Consider the following 25,479-nt stretch of genomic DNA (forward strand, 5'->3'; position numbering starts at 1 on the left):
CTGTTTACTGTCTAAAATACAATGGTATATAACTGATGTTCAGTGTCAATGTTACAGTATGATATTTTCAGTTTAAGATGTGCTGCGATGATGGAAGAAGAAAGAAGAGGTTAGTTAGATGGGAATGAATAGCATTTTCTAGGTTTGCATTTCATTTGTGCTTATGTTAGTAAATTAATTGTTATACAGAGACTGACAGTGAATCGGGCAATTTGGCAACAGTGTTTTCTATTTTTTGCATGAGCGGGGAAGGGGAATGATACTGCCAGGAAGTGTGGCCTTGAATAGCATTCACTTGCATTTGCCGTAAAAGCATTTTATGAGAACATACACCACCCAACGTGAATTTTGCAAGAATTTCAGAATTCATCTTCGAAACAGTAAAGTGCCGTCAGCTCATGCCATAAAAATGTGGGTAAACAACTTTGAAGAGACTGGCTCAACTGGTAATATTTAAGTGATATTTTCAGTGGAATGATGTGTTATAATTTTGTATCTGCAAATGCTAAGGCACGTACTTCCTAATAAATATAACTGCATCATGATATCCAATATTTTTAATTTTGTGTTAACACTTCAAAATTGCCCGATTCACTGGCAACCCTGTATAATGGTGCTTGACATAATATTTGTCTTACTTATTTGAAAAAAATGTGAGAATGTATCTGCAAGTATTATATTCATAAGGTCACAGAATCAAATCCTGACAGGTTTTTGTGTAGTTTTGCGTATTCACTCCCACAGTAGTACAAGTGAATGCAAAACCTGGTCAAAATCCCAAAATTGAAAATTGTGAAAATAGGTTTTGTACCCTTATAATTCGAGAGTAAAAGGTCCATTCTATTGAAAACTACCTGATGTTACACAATATGTGTCACATTCAGTTGGCTAGCAACCCTTGAAGTGTGGGTATGATGTGATCTTTGTTAGTTTGTTGTATTAAGGACTTTTCCACATAGTTTTGTGTCTTTATAAACATTTAACGGATGCCAGTTGTAGTTTGAAACTTATTTTGTGTTATTCTTAAGCTTTAATTATAAGGAGATACTTTTGTCATCTGGTATAATCAAGTATTGAATTGTCAATGTGCCGGAATTCAAGTTAGTGCTAAACACCACAGATTTTTTCCTTTTCAATACTTCTCATTGAGTAACAAAATGACTCAAACAAGCTCAAGTTAAGATTAAACCATCTTATATAAAAAGTCATAACACATAATTGGATACGTGAGATCTTCATTCTTCGTAAATTTGGTTGGGATGGACATCTGGGCAATTTCAATGTAAGCAGAGGGCCAAGGAAGAGGGGATTTCAAGACACAGACATTTTCTTCACATCTCTTGTGCACCTTAAGGTACACTATGAATTTAAGAAACTAGGAAATGTTGCTATTTGACAAAATCTTTGACCTTCAATGAAATTTTGCTGGCCGATCAGGCTTCAATTAAAAGAGGAAACCACGGCTCTCACAGAAAGCTGTGCTATGCACTTACTTAGCCCAGATCTACACAATAGTGGTGTGTGTGTGGCACGACTCCCAAAAATATGAAGGTAATAGATTTTAGCTGGAACGAAAATCCGGATACATTCCAGTTTGGATGATAGACTTAATCCTTCGACTCTTTGAACCCAGCAGCCATCTCCACAAAGCAGTCTGAGATAGACACTTCAAAACGATGTATTAGACTTCCTTAAACGTCCATCCAGCCACTAACTGATGTTGAAACCAATTCAAATAGAAATTGTAAGTACGTTGAACAACACATAAGTTGTAATGTATTGTGAGTGCAATTGGCATAAAAATATCATTATACTGTCCAATATTATATTTTTTTCCTAAATTGATAGAATATGTGGAAAAAAATCTGCATTCTGACTTCACAGACCAAAAAATGAATTTTGACCAGGTTTTCCATGCATCTGGATGCAGATGAATGCAGGGATAACATCTTCAATAAAGACCACATATGCTTGCTTCAACTTATCACAATCCTGCTATTCTCTCACCTTCCTGTTACTCTAATGATATAAACAAATGATGCTAATTATATCAGTGAATCAACCAATTGCTACAAATATTAGCTATTACTATTTTTCAGAGATGAGAACATACTTCAGAAGAGTGGGCCTGATGCAATACAGTATCTGTCCTTTCAACGTCATATTATATTCTACCTGTCTGTAGTGATGGTTATATCACTCTCAATAGTTTTGCCCATAAATTTCCAAGGACAGCTAGAAGGAGATGAAAAGAGTTTTGGACATACAACTCTGAGTAACCTAGATCCCAAGTAAGTACTAGGTAGTATTTCATATAAATGTTTATTAAGATATATAGTATTTTTAATCAAAATGGAACATGTTAATCCTTAGACCACATTGTTATTCATCGTGAGAACTTTTTTTTTTTGTATATCTGAAGCAATTCATAGTAGAATTGTGATTAATGCCTTGTTTTGTTCCATATAGATCTCGCTATAAAATCAAGCTTTTCAGAATTGCATGTGTTTTACTAGTTAAAGATAATAGAAGAAAAGGACGTTTTGTAAAATAAAATAGAAAATGTTTTATTCACATTAGGAAACTTTGACCTTGCCCTGTTGCCACTACTTGGACTTAAGCCTCGACTGGATGTTGAAAGAAATCCAAATTTCGAGGGTGTTGTTAGTTCCGTTCTAACAACAGTACCAAGAGAACATGAGGGAGGCGCTGACGTCGCTTTCAAGAAATTCTCCTTTTACCCAGACACAAACTCCCATATTCTTACCATCGTTACCCAGTTTCAGCAACCCGACCTCGCTGCTTTTATGATCTGGCAGTGAGGGGGAGAATGGTATGGTCGTGCCCACTGACCATTGACAGATGTGCTGGAACCCTGAAGAATAATTGTTTTCCTCTCCTTAGTTGAAAGAAAGCTTACACATCGTCCTTTGAGATCACCAGTTATGGACTGTGAAGCTGCATGTTTCTTTTTGTTTCCGTTGGTACATTCATTTCGTTATGGCCAACTAACATAGATTATGTAGTAAAATACCTAAAATATAAATTCTCCGATTTGGAATCAAGATTCTGTTGTTACTGTTCTTGTGCAAGAAGCTACACACTTTGTGTTATCAGGGCCTCTCCAATGGCGTAGTGGTGACTTCGTCGCCTTGTAATCAAGGGACCCCGGATTCAATACCCGGTGGAGGCACGTAGTGGCTCCAGTGGCATAGCAGCGGCCCCCACAACCCCCGCAATGGGGGTGGGGGGAGGTATAGGGGCCCCACAATGTGCTCTTGAAATTTTTATATAATTGCAGAAATTCCACAGATAATGTCGCTTATAAAAAAAAAAAAAGATTTACGAAACAGAAATCTGGTTCCCAGTAACATCATATACGACGTCTGCGATAACAAGCAGTGACGTATTATCTCAGACAGATGGGCCCCGGGAACTTGTCATATGGGTCCCCCTCCGAAATGCAGAATTAACTTACTTGCTCGCAGATGTCCATCGATAGGAAAATATCCCTCATCTCATACCTTTGTATCTACGCAGTTTGTCGTAAATGTAGTGTAGCGTGTCAATTGTCTACAGTTATGAATCCAGTAGAAATATTCAGTTGCGCAACCAATCATTATTTTACAGTAAACATCAAAATTGTTAATTTGTAACCTTTTAGTTTTACAAGTGATATTTAAAATGTAACTTCCCACCAAATATTTTCAAGGGGCCCCCCAATTCTTTTCATATTTGGAATAAGAGCTGAAATGAATTTCCCACATTGTCTACACTTGTTACGTTTTACTTCAAAGGGGTCGAAAACCTCAGTTAAAGGTGGGACCCATAGTAAATTATTCCTTTGCTGTAAAGACCATTATCCCATCCTCTGCCATGCAGGGTATACAACGCATGAGTTGAATGTGATCATTATTTTGTGTAATTTTGTAAGTTCATTTTTCTTACAATTTGGCATTTTGTGGACATTTCTGTCGAACTATATTTTCCAATGTGTTACGATTTTTTGATGTGCAGTGTTCGAAGCGAAAATTCCTAGCTGCTAATTTCCTTGTTCGCGTTGGGGATAGAAGGAAGGATCCTTGTGTGGAACAACTTGAAGATAGGTGAAGGAGAATGATCATGCAAATTCGAGCACTGATGGTCTATTAATAAAAAGGTTCTTGTTTCATGAAAAAGTTTTTAAAAAGTATGATCACTGGTCTATCGAAAAAATAATGGCAGCATTAAAATTATGAATAATGATGTTGAGGTCTACTAACCTGTGGCAACCTTCTTTTATTTTGGGAGGGCTCAGTCCTTCCAAGCTGCATTTCATTGAGTGACAAATTTTCAGTGAATAGAGTTCCTTCGCAGCTTTATTATCTATCACTTAAGACTAGAGTCCGCAGTTATTTCTTCGTAGCAGATTGAAATCTTTGGAGGGATCCAGGCCAACAACTACCTGCTTCGATGCACTCAAATTATAGCATACCTCCAACAAACCCTGTAGAATCGGCTCATGTGGAGTCTTCACATTCTCCCCATCCTCCTCTTATCTTCTCATCCTCCTCCTCTGTCCTATATTCTTCCTCTTCCATTTGCTTCTGAAATGCCTTCCTCTTCAATTGCTTTGCATGCTTCCCATCTTCCTGATGATGCTTTACTCCATCTTTCTTTGCAACAACTTTTCCAGATGCAGAATCCATAACTAAATTCCAAACACAACTGCCAATACAACACAACCAACTCCTACTAATACTTGGAAAAAACTAATCCTCTTTTCCTTTGCACACCGCAACACCCAAATGGAAATATCTATGTCACACAACTTGTACAGACTTGCATCGGAACTATCAGACAACCTGATAACAAGAGAAACATTACAGAGCAATGAGCCAATCACAACTTGTTCCCAATTCAGAAAAGAAAACAAAATGGCCACGGAAACATCCCCATATTGCGAAGAATATAAAAATCACATCACCATTCTGACATCATAACGTCCCATCAAGCTGGAACATGCCTCATCTACAGTGGCAGACACACCCTTACCAACACATCACCCCATGTGACGTCACAAAAAACAACCTATCACACATTGTTCCGAATACAGAGAAAAAACAAAATGGTGGATCATCATTATTCATATCCTACAACATTAAAAACTTCCATCCACGGACTTGTAAACAACTCATGCTCAACCCACGTCTATTCCAAACTCCCCATTTTCCATTATCAGCTACGTCACAGTCCAAACAAAACTTGCTACAACCTGCATCAAAACTCCCAGACAGCTTGACGTCACTACAAAAGTTCATCCACACCGTGACCTCCAAACCTCTCATCAATATAGCAAAATTTACTTAACACGTGAAACATTACTCCAATTTTACCGCTATTCACCAGTAAGGTTTACTTAGGCCATGAAAGGCTACTCTAATCTTATCACTGATTTCGTCATACCTAGGTTCCAACATGCCCTACAAGAGTACACCGCTCTTATCTTATCTCGCTTGATAAGATAACTTGTTCCGAAGAACCTCCTTACTACTGCCGGTAAAGGCACGCCGCTCCCGAAGGAGTGGTTTGGATCCCACTTGAAACTAAATATTAAGATTTCACCAGTTTTCTGACTGTGATGCACCGCAAAGTCATAAGTCCTATAGGCTCGAATGTCAGTTAATGAATGAATGCTGCCTTCAGAGGCATATATTCGGGGCTATCTGCGAAGCCCAGACTTGGGGAATAAAATACAGAAAGAAATATCTATCAAAAAATGTGCATAAAATTTTTCATTTCAATAAGATGGACCTATTTCTTAGAAGTTGGAAACATTGCCCGCTTTCTTTGAATTCGCAAGACGGCTGGATCAGCTGGCGGGCAACTGCACGGGGGTGATGGGTAAGCTTGACAGGGCTCCGATCAATGTTGCAAACCAATTTTTCCCACCATGTAATTTTCTCAGGAATGGGGAATTTTGAAGCCAAATTATCGTGGGAAAGGGGATAGTGTCATGTGGCAGGGACAAGAACATAATTGAACGCTTGCAGGGGAGTTGAAAAAGAGGTCGTTGACCAAACAACTAGAGATACAGTGGGGAGTAGAAAATTGTTGGCTGAGCGGGAATGGTTTACCGAAATGACAAGGACCAGTTGTAGTCTAGATCGCGTCGAGTGGTCTTGGTGCCTTGGTGCGTGTTATTTATTTAGAGGCAGCATGTGAATACAGTAGTGAGTTGATTGTATTTTTATGAACGATATGTGCTGTGTGTTGTGTAGTGAACTAAAAAGAGGGACATAATCAACAAGCTGTCTTTTCAGCTTACGAATTATGATAAGCTCCAAATCGTTGTGGATTTTTCTTGTATGTCCACTTTATGACCAGATAAGCTAATGGGGATCGGACCTACAGTTAAAGTGGTATCTAAACCACCATGCATCGAACCCGGGACCCCTTAGTTTCAAGGCAACGACGTTATTACTGCGCCAACAAGGAGTACCCGAAATTATAAACGTGAAAATAGGTAGGTGGAAATTTTATTTTAATTCTCCTATTTAGGCCTACATAATATTTCACAATATGGGCCTCTCATTTATGCAAATAAGAATGAAATTCTTGAAATCCTTTCCTTACTGACAGTGTATATTTCCATGTTTTATTTATGAGGTATATATTTTTAATCACAGAGTCACATCACTTCAATCTGCCACCCCAAATGAGTTAAAAAAAAAAAAAAACTCCCCCACCAGCAAATTTTTGTCCATTCGAACACTATGATATGGTGCGATAGCCCAGGTTCTTAACCCAGTATACGCCACTGGCTGCCTTAGTTAATGTTACCAATGTCAAGTCACTGTTCAAATTGAAGGGATTCCAGGAAAGTGTCTCCTGTCTCATTTTCCCCAGCCTCTACATCTTCCAACCAGTAACATAAATTTTCCCCTTTGTAAATTTTCTGTTAATTTTTGTATAATTTGTCTTTTAATTTCTAGGTTCATTTAATGCCGACACGTCAGTCAAAATTGTCAATTTTTACATAATCTTACATTAATTTTTGTATTAAGTCCTATGTTATGCACAGATAGGCAAATTGGGATTGGACCTATAGTTTAAAGTGGGACCCTAACCTGGGAACCCTTGATTACAAGGTGATGACATTACCACTATGCGATCGGGGAGATCATAAATTTCAGATGAAATTCATGGTTTGGAAATAAGTTTATTTAAATTTTGTTACTCCACACCAAACTCACACAGAGCATTGTCGTCCTATTAAATTTTGTGCTTTATAAGTTTCATAATAATAATAATATGCATGATGATCATAACAATAATTATATGATTAATTTAAATTTAAATTTTTATTTTATTATTTACTTTGAGCCTCTATAAATTAAAATAAATCAGTTCTTGGGTCTCACCGTGACGCAAAAGATTTAGTATAAGAATTATAATTGTATTAGGTAAAAAAAAAGTCAAAATGCAAAAATTCGAATCTCTGAACCACCCTCTTCCATCCTACATTTTCTTCAATTCCCATTATGATGCATAACCTAGATATGTAAAAAAATCGGAGAACATCACAGAGTAAGTCAACGAAGTAACTGGCTTTCTTGTTTCTGATCAGACTTGTAAACCGACGTAATTTGTGTAAACTAAGTGATGGCGATTCACTTCCTTGACTTGCAAGACTGTCTGTCTTGTATTTTGAAAGTAGCCACCCACTGAAGGAATGAATGCATTTCCCTGAGTTTCCAACGTCTTTGCATGGACAAAACATAAACCAGATGTCAAAGCAAGATAAGTTTACAAATTGCGGTGTGAAACCCTCCCCACCCCTCCCCCCTCATATGCTCCGAGCGGCACATGACCGGTGCCACAGATGAGAGAATACACATTCAGAGGGTTGCTTGCCCAGAAACGACAGCAGCGTCATAAGCGGAAAATCCTCGAACTTTCAGAAGGCGTGGGAACTAAATACTTGTCTTTTTTGTAATAAAATTATGTAATTTCTGTTGTAAGATATCGTGCAAAAGCTTGGAATTATCTATAGAAATTCAAGACACTAAGATGCAAAACTTGAACCTGAATAGTATAATGTTTTAAAACTCTTCAAATGCCCCATTTAAAGCTGCTTTCACATCCAATTAATGCTGTATTTCCAACTTTTTGTATGCCAAACTAGAATCCCAAATTGATTTTTTATGCGTTACATCACTTCGTGTATCCTTCTAGAAAAGCTTTGCAGAGTATCACCGAAATTGGAAGCATATGTTAGGAGATTTTGTCAATAGAAGGAGAAGCAGTTTTCAGGCTTAAGGATTAAATATTGTACCCAAATATTAGGTAGTAGATGTTCACTCTTGCACAAATATTCATGCACTTGTCAGTTTTACGTTCTAAGAACAATACTTCCTTATTTAGAATTTTAATTTCACATTGAAAGTAGTCACTGTGCTTGCTCCACCTCTTCTACACAAATTGTTTGCTATTTTTGCCCGTAAAAATAATTGAATTTTAAATCATGAGAAATTAAGTGTTTTTACAGGTTACATATTACATTTCCTTTCGTATGAGCTTCACCCCATTAGTACATACATTTATTTTATTTTCCTTTCTTAGAGCCTAATAAACACCACTATATGATTACATGATTAATGTACTTTCACCAAATGTGATTCTGGTAGCTACAAAATCCTTATGTACGTTATTCTATAATTTATTTCTTTGAAATGATTTAAATTGGTGACTTTTTTTTAAAAAAAAACATCCAATTTAAATCTTGATTTAAATCAATCCACCTTGCCTTGTAATAAACGGGTTCTGGATTTGAGGTAAAGGCACATTGCACAGTGGTTTGAATTCCACTTTAAACTGTAGGATCAATCCCGATTAGCGTTTCAGAGCATAGAGTGAACTTAAAACAACAAATTATTCATTCACGACACACGTATGCAACAATGCTAACATTAGTTAACATTATCAAAATGAGCTACAGTTTGTTCCTTCAGTAACATGAAGCCAGCATTTAAAATATGTTAATGCTATGATGATAAACAATATACACATTGATGTCCTATAGGGCACACTGAAGTAAGAGGTCATGTTTAGGCTGTCTGACCCATTTCAAATCATTGCCACAATTTGTTAAACAACGATAGTGCTTACTGGATACAGCGTGTCTTGGTCATTGGTTTAATGAGGTTGACCAATTCCCCTCCTGATTCCTAGATAATACGACATTACACCCTTGAACTTTTCCTTCTGGGGCTACTCAAAGTTAGGTCTTATGCTGACACTAAAATCAGCGAGTCCTAAGAATTTTGTGGGAGCAAGAAGGATGCTGTTGCTTCTGCCATATCCTAAATGTTGGAGAACACATGGAATGATATTTGTTACCGACTAGCAGTGCTGTGTCCAGAATTTTCGAAAGGGAGAGGTTACGTACACTTTTTCTGGTAGTCAGCCCTTATCTTGTCAGCTTTTCCTACCTTTGATGTTCATGTTTTTAGGAATACTGGGCCAAATGGGGGGGGTTATGACCCCCAGCAACCCCCCCCCCCCCTTGGGCACACCACTGCCGACTAGCATTACTCTGTGCACACAAATGGGATATATGTGAAAGCATACTCTTCATGAAGAACTTATCAATAAAACTTCAAATTGTGTGCTATAGTTTCATTGTATTTATTATTTTATTACTTATGGTCTTTCAGAATGTGACAGTCTCATTGTAGACACTCTGCATTTAATGTTCTTTAATGGTGTTGCTTTGTCGAGTAACAACTAATGTAAAATTTTTGTTATCTTACATAAAAGAAACTCCATTTTCAAACTTTTCTTACATTTTGCACTATTATCCACTGAGCTGATACTTGAATAGAATCCCTATAAATCAAAATCCATGATACATATTGTTGAACAAACAAATAACTGTCTGGCACTGTTTAGAAATATTTCAACAGTAAGTATGATTCGTCAGTTATAACCAAGTGAAAAATGCATCTTTTGATTTCAGCTCTTCATTTTTATGGACACATGTAGTCCTGGCTGTGCTATATTTGCCACTAGGAATTATTATTATGAGGAAGTTCTCTGTGTCATTAAAGTTTGAAGATAAGGATGCCAATGCATCACGTACACTGATGGTGACAAATATTCCTAAGCACATGTGTGATAAGAATGATTTACAGCATCACTTCCGGTATGTACAAGCTATTAGAATATCTTGTTGCAACTAATTTCTATGTGACTAGTTTTAATGAAAGTACAACTTGAGAGGGAGAATAAGCTTACCCAGTAATAGACTCAATTATTTTTTCACTGATGATCTGAAGAAATAATTCAAAAATAAGTTACTCAAACTGTGTTTAATAACTTTTTTTTTTAAGTATTTGTTTTGTTGAGATTGACTCAGGATAATTACCCTGGTAAGATTCTCGCTGACCCAACCTGGAAAGTAATGAATATTAACATGTAACTAAAATAATGTTTAAAAACCTGGAACAGCGTGAATCTGGATATTTACACATATTGATTAACCCTAATATGATACAACAGGTGTTCATAAGTAAAAATAAATTCAAAATATGGTTTTTCTCGTAATTGTAGCTATAGCATTTATGTTTCCACTTAAAAATATATTGTAGGTGATGTTAAATTAATAAAAACATTAAAGAAGGGCTTGGATTTTTTTTTAAAACACCTGGAAAATTTGCTTGTTTGTTTTTGGCAATGTTCAGTCTTACTCTGAGTAGTGAACGAATTGGTGTTTATTATTAAGCTTTTGGCATCTTTTAAATTAAAATGTATAAAGCTAAGTTGTCCACTTGTAATGGGACAAAGATTCATTTTGTGCTTGTTTCATTCTGCGGATGCTCTTACTTTAAAGTAACATGGAAACAAAAATAATAATTAAAACTTTTTTTTCTATTATTTCAGTGAAGCATATGCAGATGTTGAAATACAGGAAGTGCAGTTTGCATATAACATCAGCAAGGTGAATTCTCTTGACAAAGAAAGGTTAGTATTATTTTTTATAAAATTACATAAAAAATAGTGAAAATACTGTTCCTATACAATGAGTCAAGTAAAATGAAGACTGCAATCACTGATCAAGACTGTAGCCATGTATAATCAAATTTGAACTGGATTCAATCACTGGAAAATGATTATAGACGAAGAGGATGTGATGAAATGACTTAACTACAGGTAGTAAACTAAGAAAATGCTGTGAAAATTGTTTATTTTTGTGTAAATCTTGTGCTGTGCAATCTGCTTATTATAAGCTATTATACAGGGTGTCTCACTTGCTCTCGGCCCCAGATTTTCGCATACAGAAATCAAAGTAATGGTTGTAATGTAATAAAATTTGCTACGGACAACCTTGGTGTGTGTGAAGCGTGGTGACATCAAATAAAATGTTGGATGTGATCGCCATGAGCATCAAGACATGCCTGCACACGTCTCTCCATGTTACGGAAGACTGCCACCAACATATCTGGAGACTCAGCATCAAGTTCCTGCCAAATGTTATCTTTCAGTTGCATAAGAGTTCGTGGCTTGTTGCAATACACTTTCCCTTTCATCATGCCCCATAAGAAGAAGTCCAGTGGGGTAAGATCAGGCAATTTTGGTGGCCAAAGTCCCTTTGAAATGACGGGATTTCCAAAGAAAGACTCAATTTCGTTCATGCTGATGGAAGTGTGACAGTCTCTGCAATGACTTACTTGGTGAGTCCATGAATCTGTTTTTCACATCCCAGTGGCAGTGTTGGACGTCCGCCTCGATGGGCATCCAACAATGTTCCCGTTGTTTCAAGTTTCTTCACCAAGTATTGAATTGAAAACTTTGCAGGCAGTTTCTGGACTCCAACAGTAAATTGCCGCTGACACTGCTTTATGGACTCAGTTTTCCAGTACGTGCAGATGATAAACACATGCTGTTCCACTGTATACTGAAACATACTCTTATGTACTGTACTACAAACACAAACCACACTGTACTCTGTATTAGGCGCTTCACAACAAGAACACACGCCCACAATCTCACAAATGTAACACAGCAACAAGCATTCGTCCGTAAGACCGCATCAAATGGCAGACTCGCCCACAATCTCACAACTGTAACACAGCAACAAGCATGTGTCCGTAAGACCGCATCAAATGGCAGACTCGAGCATGCTCACGCCTGGAATGACTGTGGTGCTCATTTTCATGATATCACCCCACTTTTCACACACCAAGGTATGTCCTTAGCAAATGTTATTAAATTACAACAATTACTTTGATTTATATAAGTGAAAATCTGGGGCTGAGAGCGAATGAGACACCCCGTAGAACCAGCATTATAGAGAAGTCAAATGATTATTACTTGAAACTAACTAATACCTGAATATTTTAGCCATTTAAACCACCAATTATCACAGGATTCCATTTCATTTTTGGTACAGCCTAAATGAAAAATAGAAAGGGATGTTAAGGAAGGTGTACAAATGATCAAAAAGGCAAATAATCTCAATGACAATTTGTGTGGAAATATTTATTTATCATGACACAACACAGTTAAACTTAAAAACTTCAGCCATCAATCTCAAACAAGAACTTATCAACACTGCAAGACCGCAACGACATCTTCTGGAAGACACTGCAAGTAGCGCCAGCGGAACTTTAAACGCGTCCCTTCGTCATATCTCAACCAACCCTGGTGATGATTCCGAGATAGGATCGAAAGCTTGGATAAACTCTTAGTGTTTTTTATTGTGCTGTTTGTGTGTTTTGTGTTGTTTTTTACAAAAGAGCAGTTATACTTGGTAGGATATAACATCACATATTAGTCTTCCAGAGTCTTGCTAGAGAGTATTCATGAATTGACTAATGAAGGACCTCCGTAATGCAGAAGTAATGAATGTTGTGAGTTTTGTGTATTTCCAAGGTTCTTTGGACTCTATACAGTATTGACAACTAAATTTATTGTGAACTAGCCTAAGATGACACCAGTGACAGCCATAAATAAACATGCAATTCAGGGGGTAAGGGTCATAACCTCTTTGTAAAGCAATCATTTCGCTAGCCATCTTGTAACAGGTGACAACTTAGATTCCTTCTGTTTGAATCCATTATGATGCATTATGCAATGTGACTTAGTACTTATTTTTTTATTTATAGGGAGATTGCTTATCAAGCAAAGCAGTACTGTGAGAATTATTTAAAAAATACAGGGATACGTCTAGAGATGAGGCCTTATGCATGTGGTAATGTCTGTGGCTGCTGTGATATATTTGGTTGCCCTACAGTAAGTACATAATGAACAATTGACATACTTGAAAAAAAATATTTAGTTGCATAAATAATATTGCCTTTCAAGTTGCGCTTCTTGGGAAATATAGTTTTGAAGGTGTAATAAGTTATGAATATATCTGATGTAAATGCTACATTTTAATAGAAAGCATTGTAATATATTTGTTCTGTTCTGGTAGCATTGTATATAAATGCTAAATGAGGAGAAGATCAGAATTTCAACCAGGAACTCCACCATTGCTACTCACTTATGTGGATCAGTTGAGTAGAAATTTATTGTGATTCATTGATTTCAAAACCTCAGCCACAAAGGAGGCCTGAACATTTTCAAGCCCTGTTTGTCATACAGTTTTATTTAAGTAAAAGTTGCCAATTATGATATTCTGAAAGTGAATACATTTGTTGTCTGTGTTACAAACTTTGATTTATTTACATACCAAAAATATATTCCTTTGTGGTATACTTAACATATAACTCAATGTTTTGATTCTTCAAATGTGCAACTTTTTCAAGATCTCTTGCAGGTGCACATTTGAAGCACTGAAGCATTGGAAGGAAACACATATGCATAAATAAATCGAAGTTCATAACATGAACATGGCCAATTAAAAAGAATTTTAATTTATTGTCTAGTTTTAAATTTTTTGTTACACTATTTTTTATGTTAAACTTCTTCCAGGTTGATGCAATTGAATATTACACTGAAGAAGAGAATCGCTTAAGTAACGATGTTGACACAGAGAAGAATATTGCACTTCAGAGACCATTAGGAATTGTTTTTGTGACGTTTTTCTCTCATGAAGCTGCTAGGAGGGTGTACGAAGATCACAGGCACACTTGCAAGTGCTCCACAAATCCTCCCTCGTCCAGTTTAAGTCGACAGCTTGAACCCCACAACTGGAAAGTGGTGTTTGCACCTACACCTGAGGATATTTATTGGTAAGACAATTGTGTAGTATTGTTTTTAGCAAAAATACCATCATGATACTAATGAAATTTGTTATTAGTCCCTGCCATGCAATTGGATATACAGTGTTATACAATGCCGATAAATTTCATAAGAGGTAGGGTATATTTTCTGATTTTTTCTTTTCCCCTGTGTATCTTGTAACCTTTTTCGACTTTTTATCCTACTGTGATCAAGCAATGAATAAAGTATTGTTATTGTTTGAGAGCATCCACAGAAATTTTTTGAAGGAAGGGCAAGACTTGCTTTTATCATAGGAAGTTGAATTGCTTTTCCTGTTAGGCGAGAGATTTTTGAAGATGATGTTGTAAGTATAAAATTGATTGTGTAGTAGTAATAATAATATATTATTGTTATTTATTAACAGTAATAAACTATTATTATATACTTTTTCTTTTTGTCATTTTTGCATCTTCTGTTGCATTTTCAGCATTTTATAAACTCTTCTTAACTGCATTTTATTTCTTCATGGTGCATTTTAGTTGTATTTGCTTCTCCCAAAATTGTACAATTCATAATCCATCTTTTAATTTGGCTCAAGTTCAAAAAGACCGAGCACAAAACCTTAAGTTGTATGTAATGTTTAAGCAAAATAATAATAAAAATAAAAATACAATTTTTATGTATGCATTAACTGCATTAACTTCACCAAATCTCCAATTGTGTCGCATGCAGTATTGTGGCTCTTTTGTCAATTACGAAACATTCAAGCTTATATTTTAATATCTAAAGTAACTTTATAGGTCATTTTTGCCATTTTTAAAATAATCTTAAGGTCAGTTTTGGCAACTTGTAGATTATTAATTTTGGAATGAAGGAAGGGGCAATGGCCTTGTTTTCCCCTCCTTGTGCCCTCATCATTGTTGTTGTTATAAACTATGGCCATGGAACCAGTTTTACGTTATTTATTAAAATAAATGCCACATTGTTATTCCTTTGTTTTCTTTTTCAGGGAGAATTTGTCTATCAACACAAACCATTGGTATCTGAAGGCATTCTTGATTAACTTTGTCCTTTTTGTTGTGGTGTTTTTTCTCACAACACCTGCAATTGTTGTGAATAGTTTGGATGCTCTGAAATTTGCAGATAAGTTGGAGAAAATGGTAAGTAAGGAAGTTTTAAATAAAAGTAATCTTGAAAAGGTGCGAGCAGTCCTGGGTTCAGTCCTGGTGGTAACTTTTGATATTTCAGTGTTGACCCAGCATTGTGAGGACAATTGGGTAGTTACCTGAAAGCAATAGCAGCAGATTTCACTCGTCAAAGCTAGAAAATGTGGGATCTGCTTATCATGTTTTGACTTTCAAATGTCTGGTTTTTGTTTTTGTCGTACCACAGTAATACAGATGTTCCTCAAGTAAATGTTACAGTTGCTGTTATCATTGAAAAAGCGTGCATATTATCAAGGTTTCCTGTCCTTTCTACAATTCCTAGGTCGTGGAAATAAAATGGATCAATTTTAGAGGCCATAGTTGTTTTCTCAATGTATTTTTTATTGCAGAGTCCGATCCTGTCAGAATTTCTACCAACCCTCCTCCTGTGGACGATGGCAGCTCTTCTGCCTGTCCTTGTGTCTTATTCCGACCAGTGGTTGTCTCATTGGACACGGTCAGAGCAGAATCACTCTATTATGAGGAAGACTTTCATCTTTCTTCTATTCATGGTCCTTATCCTGCCATCATTGGGACTGACAAGGTTTGTATGAAGTTCTGAAAAATGGATTGTTGCATTCACATCCATTGTTTCAATTGAAGTGGTTTTTCAGCTCGAAAGTCACAGAAGGGGAAAATATTACCATTTAATAAAGGGTCTGCTTATGGCAGGTGGATTAGGATAATCATGCCACTTAAAATTTGTGTACATTCCTTGTTGAATCACACTTGTCTTTTTAAAAAACTTATGAACAATATGTGCATTATCCTTTATAAGGTAGTTTCAAAAATTTCCAATCTAACATGGAAGAAATGCAGGAAAGTCTAAAAGCTATTTTATTCAATGTGGTCCGTCCCCTTGAAGGCAAGTGCACCTCTTACAACAATCCTGCAACAGATGTAATCCCTGGGAAAAAATAAGCATTTTCCCCTGGAACCATATGCCCAATTTGTTATCCGCAGCAAGTGCATTATCAATTTTGGCAACATGAATATTCTGATAGAGAAAGCTAGATCAGGTGAATAAGATGGATGATGAAATGCTTCATAGTCATAGTCTTCCCTACATCAAATTGCAATGGGTGAAGGATTACGTACTCCAAGCTCATCATATTTGTTGCATTCTGGTGCACTCGTATGTGCCTGAAAAGATATCCATCCCTTCCATCTTAGACTGGAACTTCTCATCCTCCCCCCCATTGTTCTTATAAGATTTTATTACTCTTGACAAGATACACTTTCTTTGCAAAACAGATTTTTTATTAGATTAATTTTGGGTGGTCACTATTACGATCCACGTGAGAACATGTAGCATTTTTACATTCCTCAAAACATGAAGATTTTATTAATAAACCAGTGTAATTATATATATTATTATATATTATATATTATTGGCTATTTACTTGTGATGCATCTTTTCTAACAGTTCACCATACGTGGTGAGTTTGGTTTAATGAATTAAGTTATATGCTCTGCTATGAAGCAAGTTATGCTCCGCTATGAAGCTAGCGTGTAGAATGTCAGGCAGTATTAACAACCAGTAGATAAGAATTTTAATGAAATTTGCATTGTTAATCATAGTGTATGTTTTAGTAATATATTTTTTTTATATTCCAGTGCTCAAGCATTTGTTGACTGGGCACTTCATCCTAAAAATCAAACCTACCGGTGGGAGTGTTTGTTCTTACCAGACAAAGGTGCCTTCTTTGTAAATTATGTTACGACGTCAGCATTCATTGGGACAGGCCTAGAGTTGATTCGGTTCCCAGAGTTATTTATGTATGCTATACGATTATGTTTAGCAAGGTAAGTTGAATGAAATAATTTCTTAATTTTTTTCCCAAACCATGTGTCTTTTTTTTGGTGTGTGTGTGTGGGGGGGGGGGGTTATTCTCGTGTAGAAAGGCAGATGAAATTGATGACATCACAGTACTTGGCAAGAGAATTGACTCTAAAAGTCTGTTATACAAGGTGGCCCAAAAGTGTGGAGGCACCCGAATAAAAGTTGAATGACATGTTCCGCAAAACTAACATTGTACATTTCTAATAGGGGTGGGGAAAAATGTTATAGGGCATGTGGCGAATCATCCTATGAGGCCAGGAGGCCGGGCCTACCCACGCCATTACTCTTTTAAAGGTGTATTTACTTATTTCGTCAAAACAGATGTAATGCAATGGAAAAGTTTGGAATTTTCATTTATGATAATTACAAAAAAATTCTAACCCTGTCCAGTATACGAACTTTCCACGGAGTGAGGCACATTTGCTGGGGCCTCTTCTCTTTACATTCCGTCGTATGGAAGCCTAATCTTACGAGTACTGTACGTATGCTTATATCATGCTCCTGAGGCCGGTCTCGCGGTGTTACCCACTAGGACGAACAGAATATCTGCAACACCGCATTTCTGCCAGGGTTGAAAATTTGTGGTGTACCAGCATTTTTTGTAAACATTAGCCTGTGTTCGTGCAGAGATATTTCTATTCCATTGTACATTCTCCATATTTTGTACGAAACTTAGGTTTTCCTTCCTTTCATCGACAAGTGTAAGTGAAATTACGGAGTACTGTAGTTCTGACTTCGTTTTCTGGTCAGAGTGCTGATGGTCTTGTCGAGTCACCCAACACTGTAGCGTAAACAGAAAGTCTAAAGAACTTATATGTGTAAAGTAAGTCTTCATACTAAATTATGTAAATTAAAATGCTAGCTACGCCTTATATTTACAAAGTAGTTTTACTTTCACTGGAAATAGAATAATTTTTTTTTATCCACACCTCGCTCGTTCCCTCTCTGTGAAAACTTGCCTCCTGCTCAGGATGCTACAAGGGAGTGTGGCTCGGAGCGTGAGGTTCGTGGTGGTAGAACTTTGTTTGTGATTCGTGTCTTGTGCAGCGGTCACATTTATGCAAGAAGTGCCGGACTGAAATGCAAGAACAACAACAATTGAGTTCTTAATTGAGTGAAGATGTAATCATCGGTAAGGTAGGACCCACTTTTCGTCTTTCATGTTTCCTTCTTATAACAGTCATTTCTAAAATGTTTTCAACTATATTTTCCTTTGCAAGTAGCAGTTGCAAGTGACAGCAAAATATTAAAAAAGAAAATATTAAAAGTTGTTGAAACGTTATTTAATGCGTTAACACTGTCGTCGAATAGATATTACAAGCAGACATTTTTTTATGCAGCCGACACAAGCAAAGAGGTAGGCAGTTTCGTTTACCCTGAAGGCCTGAAGGGATAACAAGAGAAGAGGGCGGTCAATGAGAGTACAATGCAAGGGAAGACTTTTTTTGGGTTTAGGACAAAGAGTGTTTTGTTATGGGGTTATTGCGTGGCCATGTCTGTTTCAGGTCTGGCGGAACAGGCCAGTGTTGTCACATTGGATTGGCAGAAAAGCGTGGCTCGGAGCGTGAGGTTCGTGGCGGTAGAACTTTGTTTGTGATTCGTGTCTTGTGCAGCGGTCACATTTATGCAAGAAGTGCCGGACTGAAATGCAAGAACAACAACAATTGAGTTCTTAATTGAGTGAAGATGTAAAAGAGCTAAATTGTGCCTAAAAATTGGGATTCTATTCTCTCAAGCAACTAGATTTATTATAACCTGTTTATATGTTCCATGTCGTGTTGCCGGGTTCCAAACAAGGATCCTATGTTCTATTATCACGTAAAGGTGTATACTAACACAAGGGGTAGAACAAACTAGGATGCGAAGTATACACACTGAATGAGAGAGGTCACCTTTACTTATGTTTTTCCTTGAATGCCCCGTGGTGGTCATCCTAACACGTTACGAAGCCAGGTGGTCATGTCAATGTTTCCTGATCATCTTTAATTTATTCTCCATACATTCTCATCGTCACGATTAGCATAGAGCAGAACAAATGAGACGAAAAATATTCAAAATTTAAATTATGTTTATTTGCACATACAGGTGTCAGAAATTAATTTATCTAGAAAGCCAAGACTGGAATTAACTACAACCATTCCTTTAGTTAGACAACAGATAACAATGGTGTTTTCCTCGGTGCGAGGAAGTCTTGCTAAAAAAACTAAGTTGGCGGCAGTAGAACGTACCAAACAGTCGCTGAAAGTGCGGAATTCTGTCGTCTGCTCATGGCACAGACGTCAGACTGACCTAAAAATTATGGGGGGGGGGGGGGGTTTCTAGCCCTTTTCACCTCAATTGCAAAATAAATTTAGAAAAAAAGTGATGAAGAATTGACAACAGGGCTCGAGCACTATTCGTTGGATTTTCGCGATGTTCCTTGATTGGTAGTTCTTTCTGGAGGTGTGTGCATAAATCAGGGGTTGAAAAAATACAAACAAATAAAAAAAAACAAAATCTAGATGGATGACATCTGGTGGGCGGGAGGAGAACGTCTAAGACATAATTATCGTATTGATGGCTGGTAACAAAACTTTTGAAAACGACACGCCACTGGCAAGTAAAGAAGCGGCCTGGAGAGACATTGAACCACTCTCCATGACATAGCCCCCCTCCCTTTTTACATATTTAAGCAACTAATGGAAATTATCCCACTTTTGTGCCTACCCTGGTAGGAAATCTACGCTTCGCCACTGCATATGAAGATGATGGCTGCCATCTTGAATTCAACTTCAAAATTTTAAATGGGAAGGGGGTGATATATCAAATCAGGCTAGAATTTCACAAAGAAATGCAATGGTGAATGTTTTTTTGATGTATCTTTAACCAGTTACAAGATATGAATGAATTCTTGTACCAATTTGCTCCTCGAGGTATCTGGAAAAATCATTAAAATGTCTTGAGCATGTCAGTAATGCATCAAGATCAAAGTGAGGTTTAGGGAGAGAAGTTTGCATGCCATTGCAGATGATTTTAATTGGATACATCCACAAAGAGCTGCACATTACGAATGGTTGTCTCGAACAATTACAGTGTCCTCTTCCATTGAATGAAAAGTCCTTCACAGTGACAAGGTTAATGTTTATGTTCATTATCTCTTGTCATCTGATAACTAACTTTGGACAGAAACTGTCTCACAATGTTCCCATAGTTACTGACAAAAACTCTGTAAAAAGTTACTTCTTCTGTAAGCAAGGATGAAAAAACCTGTTCATTTGACAAATTCAAGTAGCCCTAAGAATTTAAGGTTCCGAAAATGGACGAACCAATGGTGTTCCACACTGCATGCCACACCATTAACTTACCAGCACTAACCATTCGGCTGTGATCTCTCCAAAATGGGTTACCAGATAAAAAGCATCGAACGTTCTGTTTATGAACTTCCTTCTGAACATGAAAATTACCCTCGTCACTGTGAAGGACCTTTAATTCCAGTGGAAACGTCACATTGCAATTGTTCGAAACAATAAATAAAAAATTCAAACTTTGGAAATATCCATGATTAAAATGATATACAATGGCATGCAAACTTCTCTCCCTAGATGTCACTTTGATCTGGATGCATTACTGACGCATTAAATACATTTTAATGCTTTTTTCTGATACCTCGAAAAGGAGCAAATTGGAACAAGAATTCATTCATATCTTCTTACTGGTTAAATATACGTCGAAAAAACCTTCGCCATTGCATTTCTCGTGAAATTCTAGCCTGATTTGATATATCACCCCCCTCCCATTCAAAATTTTGAAGTTTTGGTGGTTTTCAAGATGACTGCCATCATCGTCATATGCCCTATAATATTTCCCCCCATTCCTATTACAAACCTGCAATGTTAGTTTTGCGGAACAGTATGTCATTCAACTTCTATTCTGGTGTCGCCACACTTTGGACCACCTTGTACTGTGCAGCAGTTTTTTCTTTCTTTTTTAAAGTTTACAAAAAAGGACTTGGTTCAGTGGTATTTTGTGACAATGCTCTACCAATCATTTATCAAATCAATCTATGACCTTTCTACATGTTCCACAAGTTGGATATCTGCGTTCATTTTTTGCCAGTTTTTATTTTCAAGATATTTCAGAATTTAAAGTGTAGAGTGTGGATCATATACTGCAAAGCTAAAGGTTCCATGGATTGAAAATTAAAAGTTTTTCATAGGTTAAATGTGACCCTAGTCAAACAACTTTGATTCTAATTCTAAAGTAAATTTTAAATTTGTTTCACTTCTTATACACTCTAGAGCTTTGGATTTTTCATTTATTTTAAACATGATTTGTGTATATTTTTGTACCATAAACCTTAAGAGCTCGCATGTACAATAGAGATGAGGTGATATTAAATTTTTGTTGGTACGTATAACTAATTTTCAGCTTATCCAAAAAACAGTTGTAAGTGATCTTTGAAGAGCATGAATGCTTCATTCACCTTTTTAATTAATTAATGTAAAAAGTGACTGCAATGAGTGTTGCCTTAGAAAAATTAACTGCATTTTAAGACATTTACTTTATAAAACCAGAACATGTCAATTATATGGTTTTTATATAAATAACGACAAAATGGTAGAATTTTGGACTAAATTACATGCTATTTATAGATATATTGGATCAGTAAAAATATCAGTAATTTTACGTATAAAACCAATATGCCTATTATCAGTCAATATCAATAGAGTACCAATTCATCTAACCAACACTAATATATATGTAATATTTAAATAATATATACAATAATTTGTACACGTTTTCAGCATGTGGTAGATCATAAATCATAAACTTGCTCTTGATTGTAAACATGCTAAATGAGTTTTTGTTTTCAGATCTCAAGCTGAAACAGCTAGTGTGAGAAGAGCTATTTTGTGGGAATTCCCATTTGGGGTACAGTACGCATGGATGTTGCTGATATTTGCAATGACAGTGATGTACAGCCTCTCGTGTCCTCTCATTACACCATTTGGTAATTTTGTCATATGTTATTGTAGTAAGCTTAGTAATAGTTATAGTAATGTTATATGAATATGACACGAAGTGCAATGCTTAGGAAACAGTTCAAAGAATATATGTATGGAATTTTCCACCTGAAAGGAAAGAAAAATATAAGTGAGTTAATATTTTGGTTATGGTTAATAATAGGAGTTATGGGATCTCCTGGTGCCCGTCAGTAGCATGTTTATTATTTATGTACATTATTTGATAAATGAGATCAACAGCAAAAACAAATGACTATAGGAATGAAACTTTTGACAGAGATCCAGTAGTTAATAGTAATTTGATTGCTATGCACAAGACCTTAGTTTGATTTCCAGAGTGGCTGATCTGGGGTCAGATGTTTCAATAATAACATTACCCTACCAGCCTCTCATTGGTGGGAAAGGGGGGGGGGGGGCTGTGATGACCACACCATCTCAAATATGCCTAAGATTGAGAATGTGTGGAGCCCTACGTAGCACTATCTGTCAGCATGAAATACACTTTGCAGAATATAATTTTATGATTTGTAGTATGTGTCGATTTTAATTTCAAATTTTGCTATTCTTTCCATGCCTCATAAGAATGAAAGGCAAATGTATAGAAGTATGAAGAGAATATGTACTATATTTTTGGCCAGTCCATGTCAAATCAACCAATAAAGAGGCACTTTTCAACCTCACATAGTTTGATTAATTTGAAATTTTGCATAATGAAAGAGCCACCAGAGGTAGAAAAATATGCAAAGTTTCAGATCCATACCTTTTGTATTTACGAAATTACAGTGTTGCAAACTGTGCGATTTTAACCATATTTTCCATCTTGTTAACTTTAAATTGCAATATTTCAGCAACCAGGGCACCTACAGAAGTGATTCGGGCAGCGTTAGAAATGTATTGAAAAAATCTTTCACACGATATGTAGCATGCCTATGTCAGGGTAAAGAAACATTGAAGGCGGTGTAAAGAAAACTTTCAATTCTTTTAAAAAAAAATATGTGTCATACATACACTATTACTAAATAACGGCAAATAACAAAATTTAAAAGTGGGACACCAATGGGATCCATAGTTATGTTAGATTTAGATTAGGTTAGGGTGGAGTAGGTTAGGTAATGCATTGTAACAGATTTTGACAGACAAATTCCTATAATTCAAAGGGCCTCTCCGATGGCGCAGTGGTAGCGTCATCGCCTTGTAATCAAGGGGTCCCAGGTTCGATACCCGGTGGAGGCACACAGTGGTTTGAATCCCACTTTAAACTGTATGACCAGTCCCGATTAGCCTTACTGTGCATAAAGTGGACTTAAAACACCAAATCAATCAATAATATAATTCAAAAGTAAAAGTCAAACGGAATTCAAAGACGGTACTGTTTGAATTAACACATATGAATATGATGTATGAATTACCAGTTATTTTAAATACAGGGTCCAGTCTCATAGGCAACTTCGTTATTAATGCACATTGCAAAAAATGGAAATAGTGGAAAGTTGTTGGAAATGGGTCGGTTTCAATTTAAAATGCTTGAATTTTCAACGTATTGTGCACCATTGAGGCTGTACACTGGTACGAGCCTCATTAGTAACCGAAAATGCCACATGGTTCTCCCGAAATACTGTGTGTCATCGCAATACCATACAGTGCAAGATAAATCAAGAATTGATGATTATAATTTTAGGCATGGTAAACAAGTATAAAAAACATGAACATGTGATGTGCATGCTAATATCACCAAATGAGAATCAGGCTGCAATATATGAGTACTTCACACTGTTCCACTGGGCATGTCACACATTCACATTTTTTACTTTGCCTGTAATTATCGTCATCAATTCTTAATTTACCCAGTACTGTATGATATTGGGACAGCACACAGTATTTCGGGAGAGCCATGTGGCATTTTCGGCTACCAATGGGGCTCGTACTAGTGTACAGCCTGAACGGTGCACGATACGTAGAAAATTCAAGCACTTCAGATTGAAACTCACCCATTTCGAACAACTTTCCCCTCTTTCCATTTTTTGCTGTGTGCACTAATAACGGAGTTGCCTTTGGGACCGGACTTGGAATCACCCTGAATTTAAATTCCTTTGTAATTTACACATCATATTCATGTGTTAATTCAAACAGTATAGTCTTTGAATTCTGTTCGACTTTTACTTTTCAATTATAGGAATTTGTTTCAAAATCTGGTATAATGCATTACCTAACTTACTCCACCCTACCCTAACAATCTGGTATAATGCATTACCTAACTTACTCCACCCTACCCTAACCTAACCTAAATCTAACATAACTACGGATCCCGCTGGTGTCCCATTTTAAAATTTTGTACAGTTATTTAGTAATAGTGTATGTATGACACACAATTTTTGGAAAAAATTAAGACTCATTTTTGAGAAAATGGCTACCAAAGTTTTCTTTACATAGCTTTCAATTGTTTTTTACCCTGATATAGGCATGCTACATATCATGTGAAAGATCCTTTCAAGACATTTCTAACGCCACCCGAATCACTTCTATAGGTGCCTGGTTGCCGAAATATTGCAATTTAAATTTAACAAGATAATGGAAAAAATGGACAAGATCTCACAGTTTGCAACACTAATTTCGTAAATACAAAAGATATGGGTCTGCAACTTTGCATATTTTCCTACCTCAGGTAGCCCTTTCAGTATGCCAGATTGCAAATTAATCAAAAAATGTAGTGTTGAGGATCTTGTTTATTTAACATAGAATGACCCAATTAGAAGACAGCCTAAAGTTTTCTCACACTTATCTTATTTAGAATGAACATAATTTTTACTGAGAATGTAAATCACTATATGCATTTGTATATACAGTATATTAATTTCATGTCTGTAAAATTGAAGAGTAGTTTTTGAACATAAAATCTTAATAATCACAGCATAGAAATTGATTTGTTTCCATTGGTTCACAAACTTCTTGTTTCGTCACCATCATGACGGTGTGAAAACCATGATTTAATTGATGTGCTGTGTTCATTAACCCATTCGGTGCGGAGAACGCTTTTGCACTCGAATCATGGATAACGTATATATACGTTCTTCATTTTTGAGTGCTTATGAAAATTCTTGCTTGTTTCTGTGTGCCTCGGCGATTGTTTCGCTGCAAAGCCTGGATATTTTAGTACATAACTTGACCGGTAGGTGCAACACTAGTGTGGTTTCTTTGTTTTTCTTATTTGTTTACGAGTGATGCCTGTTCGGTGCTTTTG

The 25,479-nt window shown here is 36.4% G+C and overlaps 1 protein-coding gene across 4 annotated transcripts in view; it reads left to right on the forward strand.

Annotated features, from left to right (window-relative positions):
- The window catches only part of Tmem63 (transmembrane protein 63), a 43,804-nt gene that overhangs the window by 12,358 nt on the left and 5,967 nt on the right, over positions 1-25,479 (forward strand). For all 4 annotated transcript variants that reach the window (XM_083111924.1, XM_083111925.1, XM_083111927.1 and 1 more), the window contains exons 5-13: positions 2,100-2,291; positions 10,001-10,186; positions 10,924-11,004; positions 13,149-13,275; positions 13,960-14,219; positions 15,200-15,350; positions 15,746-15,939; positions 17,013-17,201; positions 22,092-22,228. In XM_083111924.1, the coding sequence (XP_082968050.1) occupies positions 2,100-2,291; positions 10,001-10,186; positions 10,924-11,004; positions 13,149-13,275; positions 13,960-14,219; positions 15,200-15,350; positions 15,746-15,939; positions 17,013-17,201; positions 22,092-22,228 (1,517 nt within the window). The remainder of the gene's footprint in view (positions 1-2,099; positions 2,292-10,000; positions 10,187-10,923; positions 11,005-13,148; positions 13,276-13,959; positions 14,220-15,199; positions 15,351-15,745; positions 15,940-17,012; positions 17,202-22,091; positions 22,229-25,479) is intronic.

Source organism: Lepisma saccharinum, chromosome 25 (assembly GCF_977018435.1).
Source record: "Lepisma saccharinum chromosome 25, izLepSacc3.1, whole genome shotgun sequence".
Classification (NCBI taxonomy): Eukaryota; Metazoa; Arthropoda; class Insecta; order Zygentoma; family Lepismatidae; genus Lepisma; species Lepisma saccharinum.